The following is a 20,781-nucleotide window of genomic DNA, read 5'->3' on the forward strand; positions in this document are numbered from 1 at the left end:
TGTCAAAACAGCGACACAGTTTTGATTTTAACATGCTTAATTTTTTGAGACATAAAATAAACAGTTTTTTTGCAGATTTACAAATCTCATCTGTTGAAATGTAAATCTCACCATTTGTCAACAAGCTGCAGAAGGTAAACGTTATAAGAAAAGTATTTATCATTTCCTAATATTCTCTTAAACACAAACCAAATCATTAAAGAATCATTAAGAAACTAGAATTGCTCATAGGAATCACAGCACACATCTTGACTCCTTATGATTCCCATAATACCAGGCTTGGTATCTATCCGGTCAGCGGAGCTGCGCGGTCGCAGGGTTTGAATAAGACCCCATTTGTGCTTGTGTTGAAGGGGCTTCACAGGAGTTTCTTCAGGGGGGGCGGGAGAGGAAGGGGTGTGTGTGTACACAGCGATGTGTGTGGGTCGTTTCACCGGGACGTGAGTGTATACGCACGCTGGCTTAAACTAACCTTTCACAGGGCAACGTGTACGGAGCACAACAAATCCATTCAGATTGTTGTGTGTGTGTTTGGAAAGGGTCTCGCGCAGGTATGTAGCCCGAGCTCCCCCGACTCTACAGCCACCCCCTCTCTCACACCGACCTCCCTTTGAAAGCCGTGTGTGGGGGGGTCTGTCTGAGTGACGGGACTGGATCTTTATATGAAGAGACCCCTTTCATCCTTGACCCAGAGAGAGACCAATCCAAAACACAAAAAACTGATACTGCATCCTGTCTTTTTACTAAATATTAAATATGTACTATTATGTTACTGTTTATATAGATAACGTATAGATTCATTATTTTTTTTTATTCAACATATGTGTGAAATCTATCTGTGCTTTGCAATATAAAGTGTCCTTTACCATGCCAAAAACATTTTTGAATCTTGAAAACAGCAGAGAAAAAACTTGGGCTGGGTGATTTATTCAATACTCACTATTCAAGATAAACATTGTTCAAAATAAAATAACATGATATTTAAAAATGGTAAATCCATTTGAAGTTACTAAAACGTTGAATCTTTTAATAAAAGAAACAACACACTTAAAACATAAAATCGAAATATTTATCGAATATGATCAAATAGCTTAAAAATAAGTAAAAATATATGCAAATATAAAACAGCTGCCTTAGATTGTTTTACCCTTTTATTGGAGAAAAACAAAATGGTATGAAATCATTAACATTACGTTTGCTTGTCATGTTTGTCAGGGATATAAAAAATGCATATTTTTTTTCTTTATAAAACGTAAGTGTTGCATGCCTGGGCAAATCTTAAACAAGGCTAAGGAGTTGTGGATGATTGTCAGGGCGTTGCTATGCAGTTACTAAGGTGATCCAAGTGGTTTCCTGTGCATTGCTATAGAGTTGCCAGGGTGTTCTCAGTGTCTGGTTGCAAAAAATAGTTTCGTTTTAATCCGAGAAGTCTCTTGCTTTTTAGATTTTTCTCCTAAAAGACTTCAGTCACACAGTCATCTCCTCTATATTTTCTAAAATGTCCTCAACAATGTCACAAAATATGCACCAAATTCCCCAAAGTCTGCTATTAAAAGGTCACAGACTGGTTGCATAAATTGTTTCAAAACCAAACGATCGAAGCTGCACTTTCATCAACTATTTTCGTGTCTCATTTGTGACTCCATTGATGTTTGAATGACAAGAGGGAAAGTAAACGATGACAGAATTTTCATTTTTGGGTGCACCAGCACTTAAGATACTTGCTCTCTTTATTTCATGTTAGATGCAAGATGAAAAAAGGATGGAAGATGTGAAGCAAGAAGGCTCCTGGATTCCCAGGCATCTGTTTAAGCAGAGTGCCTCTTCAGCAGAACAAACCAGTCTTTGTGCTCCAAAGACGAGCTCTCTCCCCCACCGCAAGGCCTGCTGGGTACTTCATACTGTCCCCTCAATCCTGCTGGGGCCACTGATACCCCACCAATATGTGTACGTTTGGGTATGCTTACATATGAGCCCTTTTTCTTTAGATAAACTGACGAGAAACTGCTGCCATACGCGCGCTAGCAACGCCAAGATCATGGGTTCGATCCCAGGGGATTGCACATAGTCAGAAACAAATGTAAAGTACAACGCAATGCAAGTCACTTTGGATAAAAGCCTTTGCCAAAAGCATAAGTCTAAACGATTGATGGGAAAGAAGTTGTGACTGACAGGGTATATATCCATGTGTGTATATAGACACTCGATCACGAAAAGCAGAAGTGCGTTTTTCCACAAACTATCAGTTTCTAAGATCCCTCAATTTGGAAGACTAAGTTTGGCCAGACATGGAGACGACAACGAATGTTTCTTGAAGAAATGGGTTGCATTTGAAAGTTATTATTGGGCAGAAGGTTTCTGCAAGGTGTGTAAATATGATCTGTTTTAGTAAACAAGTAAGGGTGGATAAGATGTCTTGAGGCACAGTCATATCTCCATTGGATCTTTTGAGCTATGAAAGAGCATATAAACCAAGGCAATTGTTAAAGGACACTCTAATGCGATCCATCAATCTGAATTTCTTCAGGTTTTTGCTCCGTCTAAAACCCAACGAGGGCCACAATTCCTGCTGACACTGTACATAGAAAATCTCAATTTCTCAAGACAAGGCATGAAAGTGTGTGTGTGTTCATCCGTCTGCGATTGCACGGCCCATTGTTTCTGCTATAAACACTATCGGTCTCTCTCCATCCAACGAGGAAAACTTGCAACCCGGAGAGCCAGTGTTTATCAAACAGACCCGCCGATCAAGACGACGTATTTGTGTTTCAAAAGACTCTGGAATCTTCTCCATCCCAATTCGAGCGATATTATATAGTCCAGCTAAACCCTGACAAAGTAGACAAATCTTAAGCCATAATCATAAGAAATATGATGCAAAGGTCATTGTGTTGTAACTCACCCCTGATGAACTCTAAACCAAGTTATATAACAGACAGTGGAGCCTGTCGCATTTAAACAGACTCGATTCATAGCAAGAGATGTGTACCACTCCCAAATATTTACTATGAAATGTTTATATTTGCATTAATGCAGAGTCTTTCTTGGCCGACTGCCTCCGAGACGCACTCCTTTCGGACGGTCGGACAAATACATTCCCTGTTGAAGGTCCAAATACAACAAAGCCCCATGTAGAAATTCCAGGTAAAGAATGCTGAGCTGGCATCGATTGGACGGTTCGCTCTTCCTGACACAATAAACATTGGAACATTTTGGCACGTGTTTTTATGCAATACCCCTTACAAAGATAGAGGAATGTGCACAAAAAGACTGCCAACATGAGCCATATAATATTCTGAAATCACAATAAGAAGCGTTTGTGGGTTTAACTGTCAAAATCACTTGGCTGCAAATGAAATGCATTCTCTCGCTCTCCTTTCCAACTTTGCTTTTAAACACAGACACACACACACACACACACTTGTTCATTGTGTAACATCAATGGTGAAAATTAAAAGTGTATTAAGTCACAGGGCTCCGGGCTTCTTGATGTATGTTGATTGGCCATCTATCAACATCCGTTTTCTCATTGGCCATTGAAACAGAGGCTGTTAACATGAGACTGGTTATGAGGGTTTCAAAAACGCAAAGGAACAACTTTTTCATTGTGTTTATTCGACACGCTCTCGCACTAGTCTTTTTTGTAAATCCGTGGTCACACTTGACTTTTTATTCCATTGACTTCCATTGATTCGCATGTGGATGCGTCAGATCGGAAACGCAAGCCCGTACGAAAATATTTCGCTGGGTAGAAAAGTTTAAGTTTGTTGAACTCTGACATGCAAATTTGCATGTGAGACCAATTGAAGATCAAAACGTTGCGGCGTTTTAGAAATGCATTTTTGCATGCTCATAGTCAAGTCTGACAGCGACATAAGACATTTGCCTGTGAAATGTAAACAGACAATACACATCCACTAAGCCCAAAACAAATTGGATAACAAAACCATCAGCATTCTAAGATATTATTTGTGTAACTGTGAAAAGCTTTGAGTCAAGTCTAGAATTCGGCTTCTTTTAAAATAAATAAATAAATAATAATGTACCGATGTAGAAAGCCAATAAATAAAATGAAATTTGCCTATAAATAATTTAAGGATAGTTCACCCCAAACTGAAAATTCTGTCATCAAATATTCTCCCATACGTCGTTCAAAACCTGTTTATGACTCTCTTGTCTGTGAAATTGATATTTTGAGAAATTTCTCGGTGGTTTTCTGTCCATACAATGGAAGTTAATGGTGGCCAGTGTTGATTGGTAACCAACGTTCTTTAAAATATCTTCTTTTGTGTTCTGCAGAAGAAAGAAAAAATTAAAAAAGATTTGATCATTTACTCAAGTTTACAAGTGAACTATCCCTTTAAGCAGAAAATTATGAGGTTATGAGCTCCTTGCTGAGACTTTCAAAGTGTCTTTGATTTAAGTGAACAGTGTAGTCAAAGTCCACCTTTCCAAACACAACCGAAATGACCCCAAAACTCAAATATTCCAAACAGTCTGGTCTGGAGATCCACCCGGTCTTGGGAACCGTAAGCCCTGTGGATATGTAGCGCTTGACTGTGAATTCCCAGCATGCTTGGGGTGGGAGGGTGTTGGCTTTCAGGATGTGCCATAAAAATTGTCTGCGGACTCATTCAGCTCCTGTGTGGAAAGCGTTGTGCAAACAGCCCCGGAGGAAAACGAGACGACTTCACAGCTACCCTCCAGTCATCCCCCCTTCTACCGTCAGCAGCCCATTGGCGGATGAGCCCGAGAAACGACCTGAATTACTCTGTGTCAGTGATAAAAGCCCATTCAGAGAATTGGATCAGGGAGTTGCTATCGTACCAGGCCATCTCTGGTGATTCAAGGCATTGTTTCCATTTCCATGCTCCTCATCCGGAATTAACAGGGTGAGAACTTTACCCTCTCCCCACCCAACGTCTGTGCCAAAAACGAAACTAGCAGAAGCTCATGTGAATCACGCAATGAAAAAGACGGGACTCTGATTTGCAGTTGTCTGCATCAATGGTTTCGCTAACTGGTGCAGTTTGAATTCATATCATTAACCAGCAGGGGCCAAATTGGCGACGCTAACTAGCAAAATCTTGACTCTTTGGTTTCATCTATCAGAAATAAGAATCATCACAAATGGGAATTCTTTAGTAAACAAAGACTACACAAAATCAAAAACGTCTCTCTTTCAAGTCAACAGAGTCTTAAAGAAATCTTTTTTACTCACTGGGAATAAAAGAAAAGGGTTGAAAAAAGCAAAAGGTATTAGCGCTGTAAGCCAAAGAGCAGAGTTTGATGTCGTTTGATTTCATCACACGTAGAGATCGCAAGTAGCCTGCAATTTTATGTTTTAAACCGAGGTGGCGTTATACACACATTTTTGCAGATTTACACAAAAGTCAATTTCTTAACAACATGCAGGATAAAATGTTGAATTAAGTCAAATGTTAAAATTGATACAAAAAATATTGTAATGTAATAAATGTTGACAAACAATGAGGAATATATAGATTTTTAGCATTTGTTAAAGGGATACTTCACCCAAAAATAAAAACGTACTCAACTATGGTAGTCAATGGGGGCAACATCTGTCTTGTTATAAGCATTCTTCCAAATTTATTTCTCTGTTTTCATCAGAACAAATAAATGTATACAGATTTGGAACAACTCATGGCCGAGGAAACTTTTTTTGAGTGAACTGTCCCTTTAAACGTCAATACATTTGAATAATTATTGTTAATAATTAGCTTATGCATTAACCAATGAACAAATACAACTTTATAAACTGAAATGCTAAACAGATGAGATGAATAGAAAAAATGGGAATAGAAAGAGGAGCGAGAGCAGCAGACTTCCACCAAGGACCTGCTCTGACATGCTCTATGCTACGGAAGGAGTTTCCATTGCTCTGACATGATCTACTGTTCATCAGAGAGACAGAGAAAGAGAGAGACACAGAAAGAGGTATGGATAGTCACGTTCATAAAGGGGGCCATTGTCTGTAAAAAATTCTTTAAGAAGCCCAAAATGTGCTTGAATTACTGTGGATGAAGCCTGAACCCAGTGTAAGCATTTAAAAACATCCAAAGAATTAAACTTAAAGATAAACACACACATTTACATCAGCCGTACAAATTAATAGTTCGCCCAAACACATGTAACAATTGTTCAAACATTTTTGGACTGCATTGAAAAAATAACCACATACGGGTTCGGAACGACTGTGTGAACTGTTCTTTTAGTTTAGGGCATTGTTTTTATAAAAAATGTAAAGCAGCATGTGACGTTGCCTCGCGCAGGTTAGCGCAACCCAGCGGGGTTATTGAGTTCACGCTGGTGAAGTGCACACTCATCCTGTTCTCTGTGCAAACTGTGCCAGCCTGTTGGCAAGGCCGGAGGTGTCAATCTGCCTGGTTTGTTTTTATACGTGCCCTTGTTATCCTGGAACTTGAGACAGCGATTAGCAAACCGCTGCCCCTATGAAGGCAAGAAAGCCTGTTGCAGGACACAGCGCTAGCTGAAAATAGTAGGTCAGCAAAAGAAGAGAAAGCACAGGAGAAATGAGAGCAGGAGGAGAGAAGGGAAAAAACAAACTTGTGGAATGTTCCAGTGTGTAATGTGCTGGAGCATGTGGCGTCTGAAAACCGTGGAACTGGGATATGAGAGCTTACCCAAAAAACAAGCAATAGAAATTGGTTTCAACAAAATTGTTCATGTCATTCCAAACCTGTTCAAGTTTCTTCAGCAGAAGACAAAAGATATTTTGAAGAATGTTGGTAACCAAACAACACTGACCAACACACCATTGACTTCCATTGTGGTTTTGTGCCTGTACAGAGACATTTCTCAATATATATATTTTTGTGTTCCACAGAAGAAAGTGTCATATACAGGTTTTGAATGACACGAGGGTGTATAAATGACAGAAATTTTATTTTTGGGTGAACTGTCCCTTTAAAACAGACTCTCTTGCTCTTAGTTTCCTGAGCACATAACTTTAGTGCAACAATATGCAATGAGACAAACTGAGCCCAGATTTGCCAATGCACCAAAGTCTACGGTGAACTCAAATATTTCTCATCAAGTCTTTCGGGGATTTGGTGAAAGTCATTACAGAAGCAAAACAAGTTCCTACATTTCAATAAAATATTCCAAAGACATTTTCTACTTTCTTCCAATAAACTACGCACAAGTCCAGGAACGTGCATTAGTAAACAGTCATATTTGAATTCGTGTTGACTTTAAGTCTCCTGAGCTACGAAAGAGCAACATTTGAGCATAAAAATTTCCCTTGGAGAACCTTAAAAGTCCTTTCAAAACTCTGAAAGCACCAACAGATTTGGAAAAGATTCACAAACGGGCCACAAAAAGACGTGCCCGAGACGACACTCTCTCTCTCTCTTCTTGCCTTTCCATGATGCACACAAAAATCCACTGTTCCTCAGCGCAGTGAGTCAGACGAATGGAATTACAGCTCTGCTGTGATCATCTGTGTGGCAGAGGGGGTTTCCTTCATCAGGAAAGAGCGCAGACCAGATGAGGACGACGGAGACAAAAACAGCTAAATACCATAAAAAACAAACCCGTAAATAAAAACACAGTGACAACAGAGAGAACTAGAGATAGCACAATAACCTGAACACTTGACTTCCAAAGTTTGAAATAAGCATCGCTTTTGCATAAAACTAACTACCATCTGTTCCTGCAACTCCTGCTCTGGGCTGTTTGGAGTTGAATGTCTGTTCAAGCTACTGGCGGAGACCTCCGAATCTTTCTGCATGTTTGCATATTGCTGCTGTCCTTCTGAACCCTTCTATCTCCATCATCATTATTATTAGTCGCCCTTTATTTTTGTCACTGGGTTTTGCATATATCTAAACAATAAAAAGTATTAAAAAGGCTTGTAAACTTTGACAATACCCTATTTAATCATTTAAAAAGTACAATGTTTTCTTGAAAAACAGCGAGTGTATAGACCATTTTGCAAGCAGTAAACAGTTAACCAAAATAGGAATTGCTTTTGGACCAGTGTTAGAACAAAATACAACAAGGAGAACATTTTCAACGGAGTAAAATTTGTTAAATAAACATCTTGAATTCATTTGAAAAATACCTTATAAATCTGAAAAAGTAAAACCAGGAGTACTTCTGGACCAGTGTTAACATCTCCCCATCGGGTCTATAGATCCAATACGATCACTCACAATTCCTGACTCTTTTACGATGTGGCTAGTTTGTACAAATTGGTACGATCACATTTATATGTTTTGGTCAAACTGCTAAGGCGATTTAGGGGCTTTCAGTATTTAAACAATTGTGTGTTTTTGTACGATTCACCTTATACGAATTTATACAAAATAGCCTCGTAAAATAGTTCATGACACGTAAAATTCGTATAAGGTGAAGCCTACAAAATAAGTGCCATGGAAGTGCCTCTGTGTTCTTGGAGTTATAATTTATATTTTATTATTTTCAACATATTGAGAAAAATTTTAAAAATGGCTTACTATGATAACCCAAAAATACAAATTCTGTCTTCTTGTACTTGATCCTAATCTTATACCTTTCTTTATTTTGTGAACAAATATATTTGAAAGAATGCTTATAACCAAAAAGTTCTTGGCACCATTGACTACCATAGTAGGACAATTTGCTTTTTACATTTCTTTGCTCTGTCAAAAGAAGATATTTTAAAGAATGTAGGACACTACTGACTACCATTGTAATTTTTTCTGTCTCTTTAAACTTGGCTGTGAACTGTAGCCATGACTTTAAAGCAATTCTGCTCCTCTACAACAAAGTAAATCCAGGCGTGGAGCCTTTAATGCAAGTGTTTTCTTTTAACGTAGGTAAGCAATGTGACATTTATCAAGACCAGCATGTTCTCCTGCCAGATCAAAAGCTGAGAGCGGCTCGTACCCTTTCTACGACTCGAGTTGCGTGATGCTAAAAGCGTGTGGGGCCGTAACATATTTTGTCTCCCCAGAGAGCTTGGGCAACTGCCGTCTGCTCAGGGTTAACCTGACTAGAGCGCAGATCCAGGTGTGATCTGTTAACGCTGCCTGATCTCCACATGTACACATTCTTTTGGCCTCCCCTAACTGTCTGCCCAAGGTTCTCTCGCTCTCATTTTATCAGAAGGGAGACACTTTTTTTCCAGTTTTTTGGGACTGTGGCTGTTAATATTAGACATCTGCCTTTAGGAGTAAAGTTTCGAAAGGGGTGAGGGATTGGGGGGCCAAAAAGAGGCTACAGGCCTCCGAGCCACATCAACAGGAAACATATTTACTTAAAAAAAGGAAAAGGGGAGACATAATAAAACGAGTTCAGAACGCAATTTGTAGATGTATCAACACGGCTACAAACAATGAAGATCAGATGAACTACTTAATTACTAGAGAAAGAAAATAAATAAAGTGGAGAGGAGTGGAAAGGGGTCATTACTTTGGAATGTGTGCATGAGCACGGTTGGGCTGACGTGCCGCATTTAACAGGCGTCCTGATGGGAGCGAGTCAACTTTGCATCTGTGAGAATGCTAATCTAACACAAAATGTCTAACACATATGGCGCTTTCCACTGCATGGTACCATCAGGTTTAGTTCGAATCGTCTCGGTACAGCTAATTTACTTCGGCTCAGTTTGCTTTTCCACAGCAGTTTAGAACCGCTTCAAAGTGGGTAGGGCTTATAAGCTTACGTCATGGTTTTGCCGCCTCTTCTGCCGCAGCATCATTGTGAACGTGACGTAAACACGTGCACAACACAGGAGTAATGGAGCATCACGATGGCGGAAGGCAGTACCAGAGAGTTTGGGAAATCTTGTAGCAAAGAGCAGACAACGATCATTTGGTTTGCTCGACGGCACACAAGGGTAAGCTAATGTAGCATTTAGCATTGTGTTACGGGTCTCAATCTTTTACGTCACGAAGCTTATAACGAAATGCCAAAATTACGTATTAAAATGCGTATTCATTTGTTGCATGACGATGGTCGATTCTCTCCGCCCAATCAGTGATCTGTGTGTTAACACGTCACATTATGGTATCGGTACAGTAAGCTTGGACCCGTACAGTGCAGTACTATGCAATGGAAAAGCGACATTAGTGACTTTCCTAGCAGCAAAAAAGCGTGTCACAGGGGCTGACACATACTCAACACACCAGATATCCATCACCTGGCAGGAGGTCATATATCATACAGAAATGGAGGTAGTGTTCATAAACATAAACAATGGCTCCTTCAACTTCCTTGTTTTGAAGGAGGCACCAGCATCAAACGTGGGATAAAATCTTAAAAAATATCACTTCAGCTAAACAGATGCAAAACAAACTAGACACGGAATATGAAAATTTCAACAATTTTCTCATGTTAGTCAGCAAAGCTATCTACACTGGGAGTCCATAATGCAGCACACCACAACATTAGTCGATCCAGTGTGTACATTTTTGGGAGGATCTATTGTCAGAAATGCAATATATACATAAATAACTATGTCTTCAGATGTGTATAAAGACATTACACAATAAAGCGTTATGTTTTTATTACCTTAGAATGAGCTATTTCTATCTACATTAACCGCAGGTCCCCTTGCATGGAATTCTCCATGTTGTAAATACGTTACCGTAAATATGATATTCCCCTTACTCTCAGCAAAGAAGCACAAATGTGTAGACATCTTGGAGTGAGCCATTGGTTGCAATTCGCAACCTAACCACAACATGCTGCTAAAATGTCCACATTGCTCCTTTAAAAATTTAAATAGTTCAATAAATTAAACTAAAGTAATGTCAAATTCAAATAAAAGAACAGACCAGCATGAGCATCTATCTCAATTTACCTATTTAATTTACTCTCAAGTTCTAAAGCTACGGCAGTATGTAGGGTCTCTACACAAAATTGTTTTCATAAACGATAAGAATGTTCGCCAAATGCGCCAACTGTGTGCTGCCCAGCACTGGGAAAGCATTTATCATCAAATTGTTAGGTAAAATGCAAAGTCAACATCAAAAAATAACAAGAGACTTGGCTTATCCAGCACAACACGGCCACCTGGCAAAGATCTTACATAGAGTAAACAAAGTTCTTATCCCCAACATGCCAAAAAATTACTCTAGCCTTCAACTGCATCATCTCCGCACCTGGGAGGGTTGAACCTTTTTACAAGATCCCTCTTTCTCTATGAGTCTGCAACGACCAGCTCTGTCTCCACCATACACCAAACATCTCCCAGTTTCTGATTCTGCTATCCTCATTGGACAAATTGAATTATAACTCTCTGAGGGTCTGATTCAGTTGTGGTCTGACTACTGTGACTCCGCTCTTATATTCGTCTTACTGAGCTGGCTTTTTTTAAGTTAAAAAGACATTATGAGGTCAGATTTATTTAAGGGAGAGAATTGGTGACCGAATGCCTTTATGCTTGAACACAAAACCACAAACCTCTCCCTAAAACGAGACCATTCAGACAGTCAGAAATAATAATTAATATCAAGAACATATGCAAAACTGAGCCCGTCTCGTCCTTTGAATCGCAAAGAAAGCAATTTTGGTGGAGACAAGATGCAAACCTCGCAAATGAAACCCATTCAAATAACGTCAATAAATGCGTTTGAATTACATTATACATTGCAACTTAAAACATTCAAGTTCAACATTTGAAATAACTATCAGACCGACCTTGGATGCACTGCAAAGCCCCGTCTTCCATACGGATGGTGAACGTCTCACCTGGATTCACCTGGACCAGGATCACCTGTGACAAGATCAAAGGTCAATCAATCTCCTCACAAAATAAACAGCCTCACGCAGACCCGTATGATTCGATCAATAAGATTTTCTCACCTGCTGCGACGCGTCGCCACTGATCATGTGGTGCATCATGGGAACCTCGCCGCTCAGTGGTGGCGGGAGGTCCAGCATTTGGTCCGTCATCATCATGGTGACGAACATTCATGAAGCCTGAGAGAGAGCAAAGGACGCCGGCTCTGTAAAAAGAATATTAAAGTATAAATGATACAGCTTTGTGAAAGCCCACTGCCACTTAAAGGAGCATTTCACCAAAACTCAAATCAGTCGTGGATTGTTAATGATAAAAACTACAGCAGACCCATCAATTGCAGATCCTTCCAAACCGTACATGCACGGCTTGTAAAACACATGTCTTATTGTAGGGCTACTGGGCTGGCTTATGGGAAGGAGTGAAATCATGATGTCACCAATGTTTATATGATGATGTAATCTGTATAAGGATGATGTCACGTGTATATAAATGCAGTTATGGGGCGACAGTCTCTCCACCACAGCTGGACGTGTGCGCTGAGAGGAAAAGAAGAACAAATAGAAGACGGAGCTTTTGTTAACCCCAGTCTTGTTGCGACAAAAAAACAGCTATAAAACGCCATCATGTCTGTGGGATTTAAAACAAAAAGGGCAAACGTACCAGTGTCAGTCCCGCTGGGACGACCATCACATTACTAAGAGACAGAACGAACTGTTCGCGCGATCACTTCATTAAAATGTCAACAAAGCCAGGAAATGAATTAAAAATTTAATCAAATTGAGACTGTTTGTTCCGTTTAACATTTTATCTGAACTCTTCACGGGCATCTAGAGAGAGAGCCCTGGTAAACAAAAGGATTCTCAAAGGCTGCATCCGGATTTACATCTAATAAAAACTGAAAGTATATATTATGTAGGTGAATGGAAAGTGCATACTTTGAGTATGTAGTCAACAGCAAACCAGTTTGGCCGCACAAAGTTGCGTCTTAATACAACAGACATTTTTGTGGTATATTTACGTTGGCTGAAAGCTTTACAAATTCCTTAAAAATATATTAAAATCAATGACATGTGCTGCACTCCTACCCTGAATGAATCAAAAACGAATATCTTAGTATTTATGTCCTGTTTCTGCTACGAATGTATTTAAGATGTTCAGTCGTTTTGTGAAAAAAAAGCCTAAAGCAAGCAAAAGATCTTCTAATGGATTAGAAGACTTGTTTGTTCAACCATATGCCTACTTATTTTTGCAGTGCATGAGCCCAAACAAACGCTTTTAAAAAATCTACAATACCATCTAGATATCTTCAACATACCATAATGTACCATGCAAAGAGATGCATAAACACTACTTTCAAGTACAGTATGCACCACAGTAAAACATGTATACATGAACAGAAGTCGTAAATTTTATGCCTACCTCCAGTGACATTTATATGTAAACAGACATACTGATAAGTTTGATGTGAAGGTTTAGCATTTCTTTTTTCTAAATCATTTACAGCGTAAAGTACAGAACTGATTCACATGATGCCTCCTAAAAACCCAACCAAAGTTCAGGTGCCGGGGAAGGTATATATATGTGGGAAGGTTATAACGTAATTAAATCAGCTGACTTGTGTCATTTTACATCACGAAAGCAAGAATCTTTTCAAAATAATCTAAATCTTTAAAAACAAACATCACAGGGCAACAGCACACATTCATTCAATAAAAATAAGCAACCGTTTACACTTTGGAATATGTTCGACATATTCATGCGTCATGCTTTTTTTTCCAGCAGAGCATTATACTTCAAATATTACCTGATGTAGAAAAACATGGTTTCATTTTTGTAATGATATTCTCTGAATTTAGGATATGAGGAGTCATAAGACGAAGCATCTGCTCCCTGTGAGAGATGGACATGGGAAAAGGGGGTTTTATTGGGTCATAAATGCCTTCACTTCCACCTCTAAATACAAACGTAAATATACACGCCACCCACAGCCTTTGGTAAAGGTTTATTGACAAATCATTCAAAACAGAAAGTGATTTGTTATGTGTATTAAAGTAAATTGGGACTTTCATGGTGACTAGGAATGCACATCTGAATTTTATTGTGAAAACTTTTTTACTTTATACGTCATCTTGAAGGAACCGTTTACTCACAAAAATATTATTATTGTTTGGTTACTTAACGTTCCTCAAAATATCTTTTGTGTTCTGCAGGAGAAATAGACATACTGATGACATAAGGATGAGGAAAGGATCACAGAGTTTCTATTTTTGGATGAACTATATCTTTAAGAATGCAGTGCTTACTGTGCAAGGATCCAAAAATTAATCTCACATCGAGAGCGACTAAAGCATCCCGTCGTCTTTCTCATTGTAAGCATGCTTGTCTTCGTTTCCTCAGAGATCTATGCCACGACCTGTAATTACAGCCCAACTAAAATCAAGGCTAAACACACAAAGACCCCCGGGGACCAAAAGCCTTCCCCTCTCCTCACCCCTCAAGCCAACATCTCCTCAATCTCTTCTTTACACTCTCCTCATTCCACTCATTCCTGAGGATCGCGGGAGTCTGAACTTTTGTGGGGTCGAAGGGGGACGACTGGGGGCTTAATCCCCTGAGAAAAAAAGTCAAGATTCATGTCACAATGTACAACTGCACAAAGAGGCCGGGCACACTACCATTAGGGGTCATGTGGTTAAAAACACATCACCCGGAGTCTCATATGTGAAATGAACTCGAGGCTTTCCATGATGCTGTTTGTTACCTGGTAAGCAAATGTTACCTGGTTAACAACTTCTCTCTTCATTAGGAAGTTAGGTTCAACTTAAAGGTTTACAGAGGACATTGGTTACAGATCAGTTTTGTTAAAGATGTCACTAAATGTAGATTCTGAACATCGGAAAATTGCTTTTTGGTTACAGGACAAACGTAAAAGATTTCTCAATAGAGATTCAATGGAGTTCAAATGGAGACCTTGGCTTGAGTTAAAGGAACAGTTCACCCACAAATGAAAACTGGTGGCCAAGAACTGTTAGGTTATAAGCATTCTTCCAAATATCTTTCTCTGTGTTCATCAGAACAAAGAAATGTATACAGATTGGTACAATTCGAGGGCGAGTAAATGACGACAGAATTTGTATTTTTGGGTGAACTGTTCCTTTAACTGTTTCTTGGATTTCTCTCCAAAGAAAAGAAAATGACCACAGACCTAAATATTCATTATTTTGCTTCAACATGAGCACAGATTTACTTACTTTTTGCATCTTTCTCTTGTTTTCCAGTATGAATAGCTAAACATCTTAAAAACAGAGACGCGAGATGAGTTTGTCAAATCATGCGTCCAAACATAAAATTACAAATAAGCTGATGATACGCAAATCACAAGACGCAACTCTCAACTTCCTTAACAACTATAAATACATATACATCTTGATAACAGCATTCATGATAGCAACCAAGCAGTAACAACAGCTAACTTGCACGCACGAACGCACACCAAAAGACAGATTTATTTTTTAAGAAATCTGTTCTTGCATCTGGCGAGTTTACAGGCCCACATGTGGACCCAGGCCTATAATCTAACTAATGGTACATAATAACACAGAGGAAACCAAGAAAGACATCACTTTTTCCCCCTCCATCCTTTATTCGGTCGTTTCATCCATTCACCAAGCACCGATCATCTGAACACACACATGCTCAAACACACACACACATTCTCAAAGAATGAGAACAAGTCACATTGTTTCCCCCCGCAAAGTGACTCCATCTCACCTCGTTCAGCGTTTCCATCGGAGTTGACTCAATGTTTGCTGCCAGATGACATCAGCCAATTTAAAAATATCCCAATTTCACTCAACACCTCGCACAAAACGAGCAAAGCCGGGCTTGATAAGCACCCAGACGCAGCTCAGAGAGGAGGTTCAGGACATGCTGTCTGGATGCTTAGACTGGAATAATGAACTAATTGAATCCACGCGTCTGGTCTAGATGATCGCTCTAGTTGGCGGGAATATACATAACTATGTCTTCAGATGTGTTAAGACCTTTCATAATGAAGCGTTATGTTTTTATTACCTTAGAATTAGTTATTTCTCTACATACACCGGGCGTCCCATCATTGTTTTGTGCCATCATTGAGAACTCTTCTCAAAACTTTACCGGGGACAAAATTAAAGGGATAGTTCATCCAAATGAAAAATCTGTCATCATTTACTCACGCTCATATAATTTCATACCTGAATAAATTTCTTCTGTTCCGATGAAGAAAGAATGTTAGTAATTTTCAGTTCTGTGTTCATTGGAAAAAGTAAATTTGAGGTTTGAAACAACCTGAGGGTGAGTAAATGATGACAGAATTATCCGTTTTGGTTGAACAATCCCTTTAAGATTATATGGGTCTTTTCCTCAGAAAGCAAATCAAACATTTTCCTTGTCCCAAGTAAAATTACATCTGTCATAGAAAAACAAGCGATATTAAAAAGATTGCATTTGCATTGTTTCTTTCCTATTGACACACGCAGTGCTTTTTGGTCTACGTGACAGCATGAGGACCTCATCGCCTATTTCCTAGAACATAAAGGTTTTTCTCAACACCGACACCACAGAACACGACCTGGTTCCTCCCTGAAGGCACAATACTGCAGCTACACACACCCAGCTGAACTTAAAAAGCTGAAACTTCATCCACTCTCACCATACAGATCCAAACACAAGCGCGGGGACAAAAAAAAAGAGGCACAGAAGACACAGAAGAGATTCCCAGGGTCTGAATTCAGCATTGCGTAATACTAATATGAAACGTGATCCAGCCTCTGAGCGATGGAGAGGGACTGAGGAGGAGCAGAGAGGAGTCTCAAAATGGGTCAAAGCAAGCTGTGTGAATCATATTCTCCAGTTGCACGGAGGAGTTGCGCAGGGTCACAGTGGAGAAAATCGCGTGGTCACACCCTCAACGTCTTAATTCAAAGTGTCCAGGGACACAATGAAAGTTTTATAGAGGAAGTGCAGATTGAAAAGGAGTGGAGGCGCGGCAGCTGACTTCAACAATGTAGTTAAGCATCGCTATAGTGCTTGTACTTAAGGTCAGGGATTTGAATCAAACCAGTCTAAATTAGGTTGCCTGTGAAGACGAGTGTTACCTAGGGATGTGCTATTACTTTAAGCAATGTGAATTTGTGCATGGAAGAAGAAAAATCATATCTTTAAAGGTCCAGTATGTGAGATTTAGCGACATCTAGCGCTGAGGTTGCGAATTTTCAACAAACGCCTCTCTTTTTCGAAGCACAACAGTGGCTGACACAGGACAAAGATGTTGTCATGTTTTCGCATCTTTGCCAAAGTAGATAACTGTTTACAAAATGCGCTCTGTAGAACAGTTTGTCCGTTTAGGGCTACTGCGGAAACAACATGGTGACTTCCATGAAAGGGGACCCGCGGTGCGTGTATATAGAAATAGCTCATTCTAATGTAATAAAAACATAATGCTTCATTATTTAAGGTCTTGATACACCTCTGATGACCTAGTTATGTATATTATATTGCATTTCTGTTAATAGAGCCTCTAGATAATAACACATCGGACCTTTAACCGTATTGTAATCTATGATTTAGCGTTTATTAGCCAATTGTAGATTTAAACATCTTTGCCAACCAGAGCATAATCAAGTACAGACAAAAACATTCCCTTTCTCTACTTCTACCAATGGTCAAGAGGTCAAATTCCTTATCTCCATTCGTGCCTTAGATACACACCAGCGTTCAAAGTCACCTCGGATATTGAGGCCAAGGAAGTTCCGCTTAATAGGTCACCCAATTCACGAAGTGCTCATCTGAGCATTGCCCTCTCTCTTACGATTGGAGAAACCTGCTTTGAAGATCAGCAGATAAGACATCGACCACCATCCACTCATAAATCCTGCCTCCAGCAACAGATGGCTAGTTAGAATAGAAATGTTTGGTCTCAGCAACCAGAAATAAGTTGTGCAACTGAAAGCAAAATATTTATTAAAGCAAGGGGTGGAGGATGCTGAGAATGTCTGTGAATGATGAATGGGGCCCAAGGGTATGACGGTGACCGAGGTTCCCAGTAATTCCCAGTTTGTGAATCACCCTTTAACCAATAAAACCATCCTTTTCTGCCCTACAAGCCTTTCCTAAATTATCCCCAAATGTACCATGAGTTTATCTCCAAAACCTACGAGAAAGCCGAGCCTTAAGGTTAGCTGGCGATAGCAATAATTCAATATTAACAACAAAGGTGTCCTGACAGATCCTTACAATCCCTCTCAGGAAACGATGGAGATAAATGGAGCCAAGCATCTGACTTCTCTATGCCATTAGCACAAATGCCTAAGCATTCTTTGACCTAAGTTTGCAGATAACATCAGGTTTCTTCAAAGGAGACCCATTGGAGTGGCTGCAGGGAAGTGGACAGGAGGGAATACTGGAGAAGACTAAACCAGGTGTACACAAGAGTACAGGATACACAAAACGCACGGATTTCTTCAAATACAAACGGCCTAATATAGGCAATGACAAATACAGAAGCTTTGTCTTTACGCACAAAAAAGCTCGACTAAAGAGGGCATGTTGTCATGAATATTTTCTTATCGTCAGGATGGGCAATGGAGCCAAGGAATGGAATGGGAAAAGCTCCACAAGCACCGCATTCTTTTAACATTTGAGTTTGGGGCCAAAGGGCTGCAGGGCTGGGAGGGGCCTGTGTACTTTAACGGGGGTGCAAGATGCTCCCCCACTAAAATCAATGCTCGCGCAGTGGTCACAATTTGCCCACAGAGATTTCCATTTCTTTCACGACGGAATTCAGGGCGTCACTACTTGCATACTTTAGTGCTTATCGATATGCAAACTCCTGTTTAAGTTTTACTTTTGGATCCAACACTTCGCCGAGGACCAGCTGATATCTACAGTTGATATGAAACTTTCTGAACTCAATGCACAGAAATACACTTTGCCTCAACACAGATGAGGTCTGAAGCCAGAGTCCGGGTCTTTGACGTGTAAATGCAGATTTCTGCACCTCAAGATTCGCTCTGGAATGTCACATGACGTCACATATTTGGGATCGGGTTTCCTACGGCTTTAAGATCCGGTCCACGAAATCCTCCAAAAACCACAAGCACGATTTCTCTAAAATACCCCAAAAGTCCATTTTATTGTCAGCTGTGAAATAATTTTTTTCATATCAAAACTACAACACCTGAAGTGACCTTTGCGGGTTGTGCAAAACCGAAAGATACAGAAACAATGTTACCAAAACACAAGTGCAAAGAGATACAATAAATGGCGAAAGTATCAAACAAAAAGCAAGTAAGCCGTCTACAAAGCACGTGAGAGACACATATTTACTTTCGCGAACGCTCCCAGTAGGACGCGTATGCAGTTTTGTTGTTGATCGCGGGAGCGCGCTTCGGACTTCTGCGTTTTGCGCAGTGGCTATTTTTAATTTTCCATTTAATCCATCGCGTCATTCCCATTGTTGTGATGTTACAACTCAGACGTTACGAAATTTAGCTAATGCTTTGTCTCAAAGGCATACTGCGTATGTGCTGTTGGAATTGACGTGTCACTTGGCATAAATCAAACAACCTTTGTTAGCCTCGCTGCTGTGTTATAAAACAGTTGAATGCGCAACGGCACATTACTGTTAAAAGACCAGATTAAAGGAAACAGCCCTCTGTGTTGACAAAACTGTCTCGTAATGAATGTGGAATTCCAGAATTTTCCGGGAAAGATGTCAGAAAGAAGACCATCCTCTCATAACTGTCCGATTATGCGTAAAAGTACCTATTCGAGATGCGTCTGAGGATAAGCAAGTCACTTCAACGTTGCTTTCTAGAATGGCATCATTTCATAGCCTTAAATACATGTTTAAAAGTTAGCTCACGAAAAAGTTGTAAAGGCGATAAGAGAACAAAGTTTCGTTTCGTTTCCCATTCACACTCAAAACTTCCCTTTACCATCAGAGTCAGCCGGTGTCGGCGCTTTCTGCAACTTAAAGCATTTTAACAAACATCTTTGTTTTAAGCTTTTCGGAAACTACATTACCCCTTTCACACCCTGAAAACCCGCAACTACTTACCTCGGATTCAATGAATCTTGCTTATCAATTCGTTAGTCCCTAAATGCCCGAAATAGAAAGCATGTCATTCCCTTACTGCGAAGTCCACAGTGGACCAGACCATTGTGGAATTCCGCCATGTCAATTATGTGGAAGAGCACATGGGTGGGTGTAAAAGTTTACCGTATTACACCAAGTACAGCCTCAAACCATCTGTCTCCATAACACAGCCGTCTGAAGATGAAGATGAGGGAATAATGTACATTTTGAGTGTTATTTACCTTCAGATCAAATCAAACAGTTGCACTAAATGAAAATGATTTCCTACACGTCTCTTCAAAAGCCTGGTTCATTTTTATTGTTGGGTTGATTCATTCATGAATAATGTAACCAAAATATATAGGATTACAAGTATTTTTTTTTAAATTGTGCATGTGCGTTCTTCAATTATTATTGTGTGTTAGGCCTAATTAAATATATATAAAACAATAAGAAACCTCAGTTATGTGGGACCTGAAAGTCTAACTCTAAACTAATATATTCTATAACTACTATAATGACATAAACATACATGATCATGTAAAGTATGGAAGTATGTTAGTTGAAGAAATAACAAGAGATGTTATGGTTTATCATCAAAATCACATGCTTTTCCACAAACTTATTAACTTCCCGTTTTGGGTTCCACATCCTCACACAAAGTGCACACTGGATTTGGTGATAAACCACTTTTACCTTTAATGATTTTAGCTTGGAGGTGCAATAATCTAATCAAATCCTCAATCCCATTACATCACATTCTATTGACTCATCCTGTGTCATAACTGTGATTTAAAATGCTGATTCATGTCATGTTTCTTGTAATGTATTGTGGAAATGGCAATATTCCACTTTCCAAAATACAGAGTTTTGAGAGACATTGCTTTCA

General features: G+C 39.6%; 1 protein-coding gene across 1 annotated transcript in view; it reads right to left on the bottom strand.

Moving 5' to 3' along the window:
• fndc3bb (fibronectin type III domain containing 3Bb) overlaps positions 1 to 20,009 on the bottom strand; it is a 47,405-nt gene extending 27,396 nt beyond the window's left edge. The window contains exons 1-3 of the mRNA XM_079447786.1: positions 19,875 to 20,009; positions 11,836 to 11,978; positions 11,671 to 11,746 (exon numbers count right to left, since the gene is read on the bottom strand). Coding sequence (XP_079303912.1) covers positions 11,671 to 11,746; positions 11,836 to 11,943 — 184 coding nt within the window. The 5' untranslated portion in view covers positions 11,944 to 11,978; positions 19,875 to 20,009. The remainder of the gene's footprint in view (positions 1 to 11,670; positions 11,747 to 11,835; positions 11,979 to 19,874) is intronic.
• Between the last annotated feature and the right edge of the window lie 772 nt (positions 20,010 to 20,781).

Source organism: Barbatula barbatula, assembly GCF_947034865.1.
Source record: "Barbatula barbatula genome assembly, chromosome: 23".
NCBI lineage: Eukaryota > Metazoa > Chordata > Actinopteri > Cypriniformes > Nemacheilidae > Barbatula > Barbatula barbatula.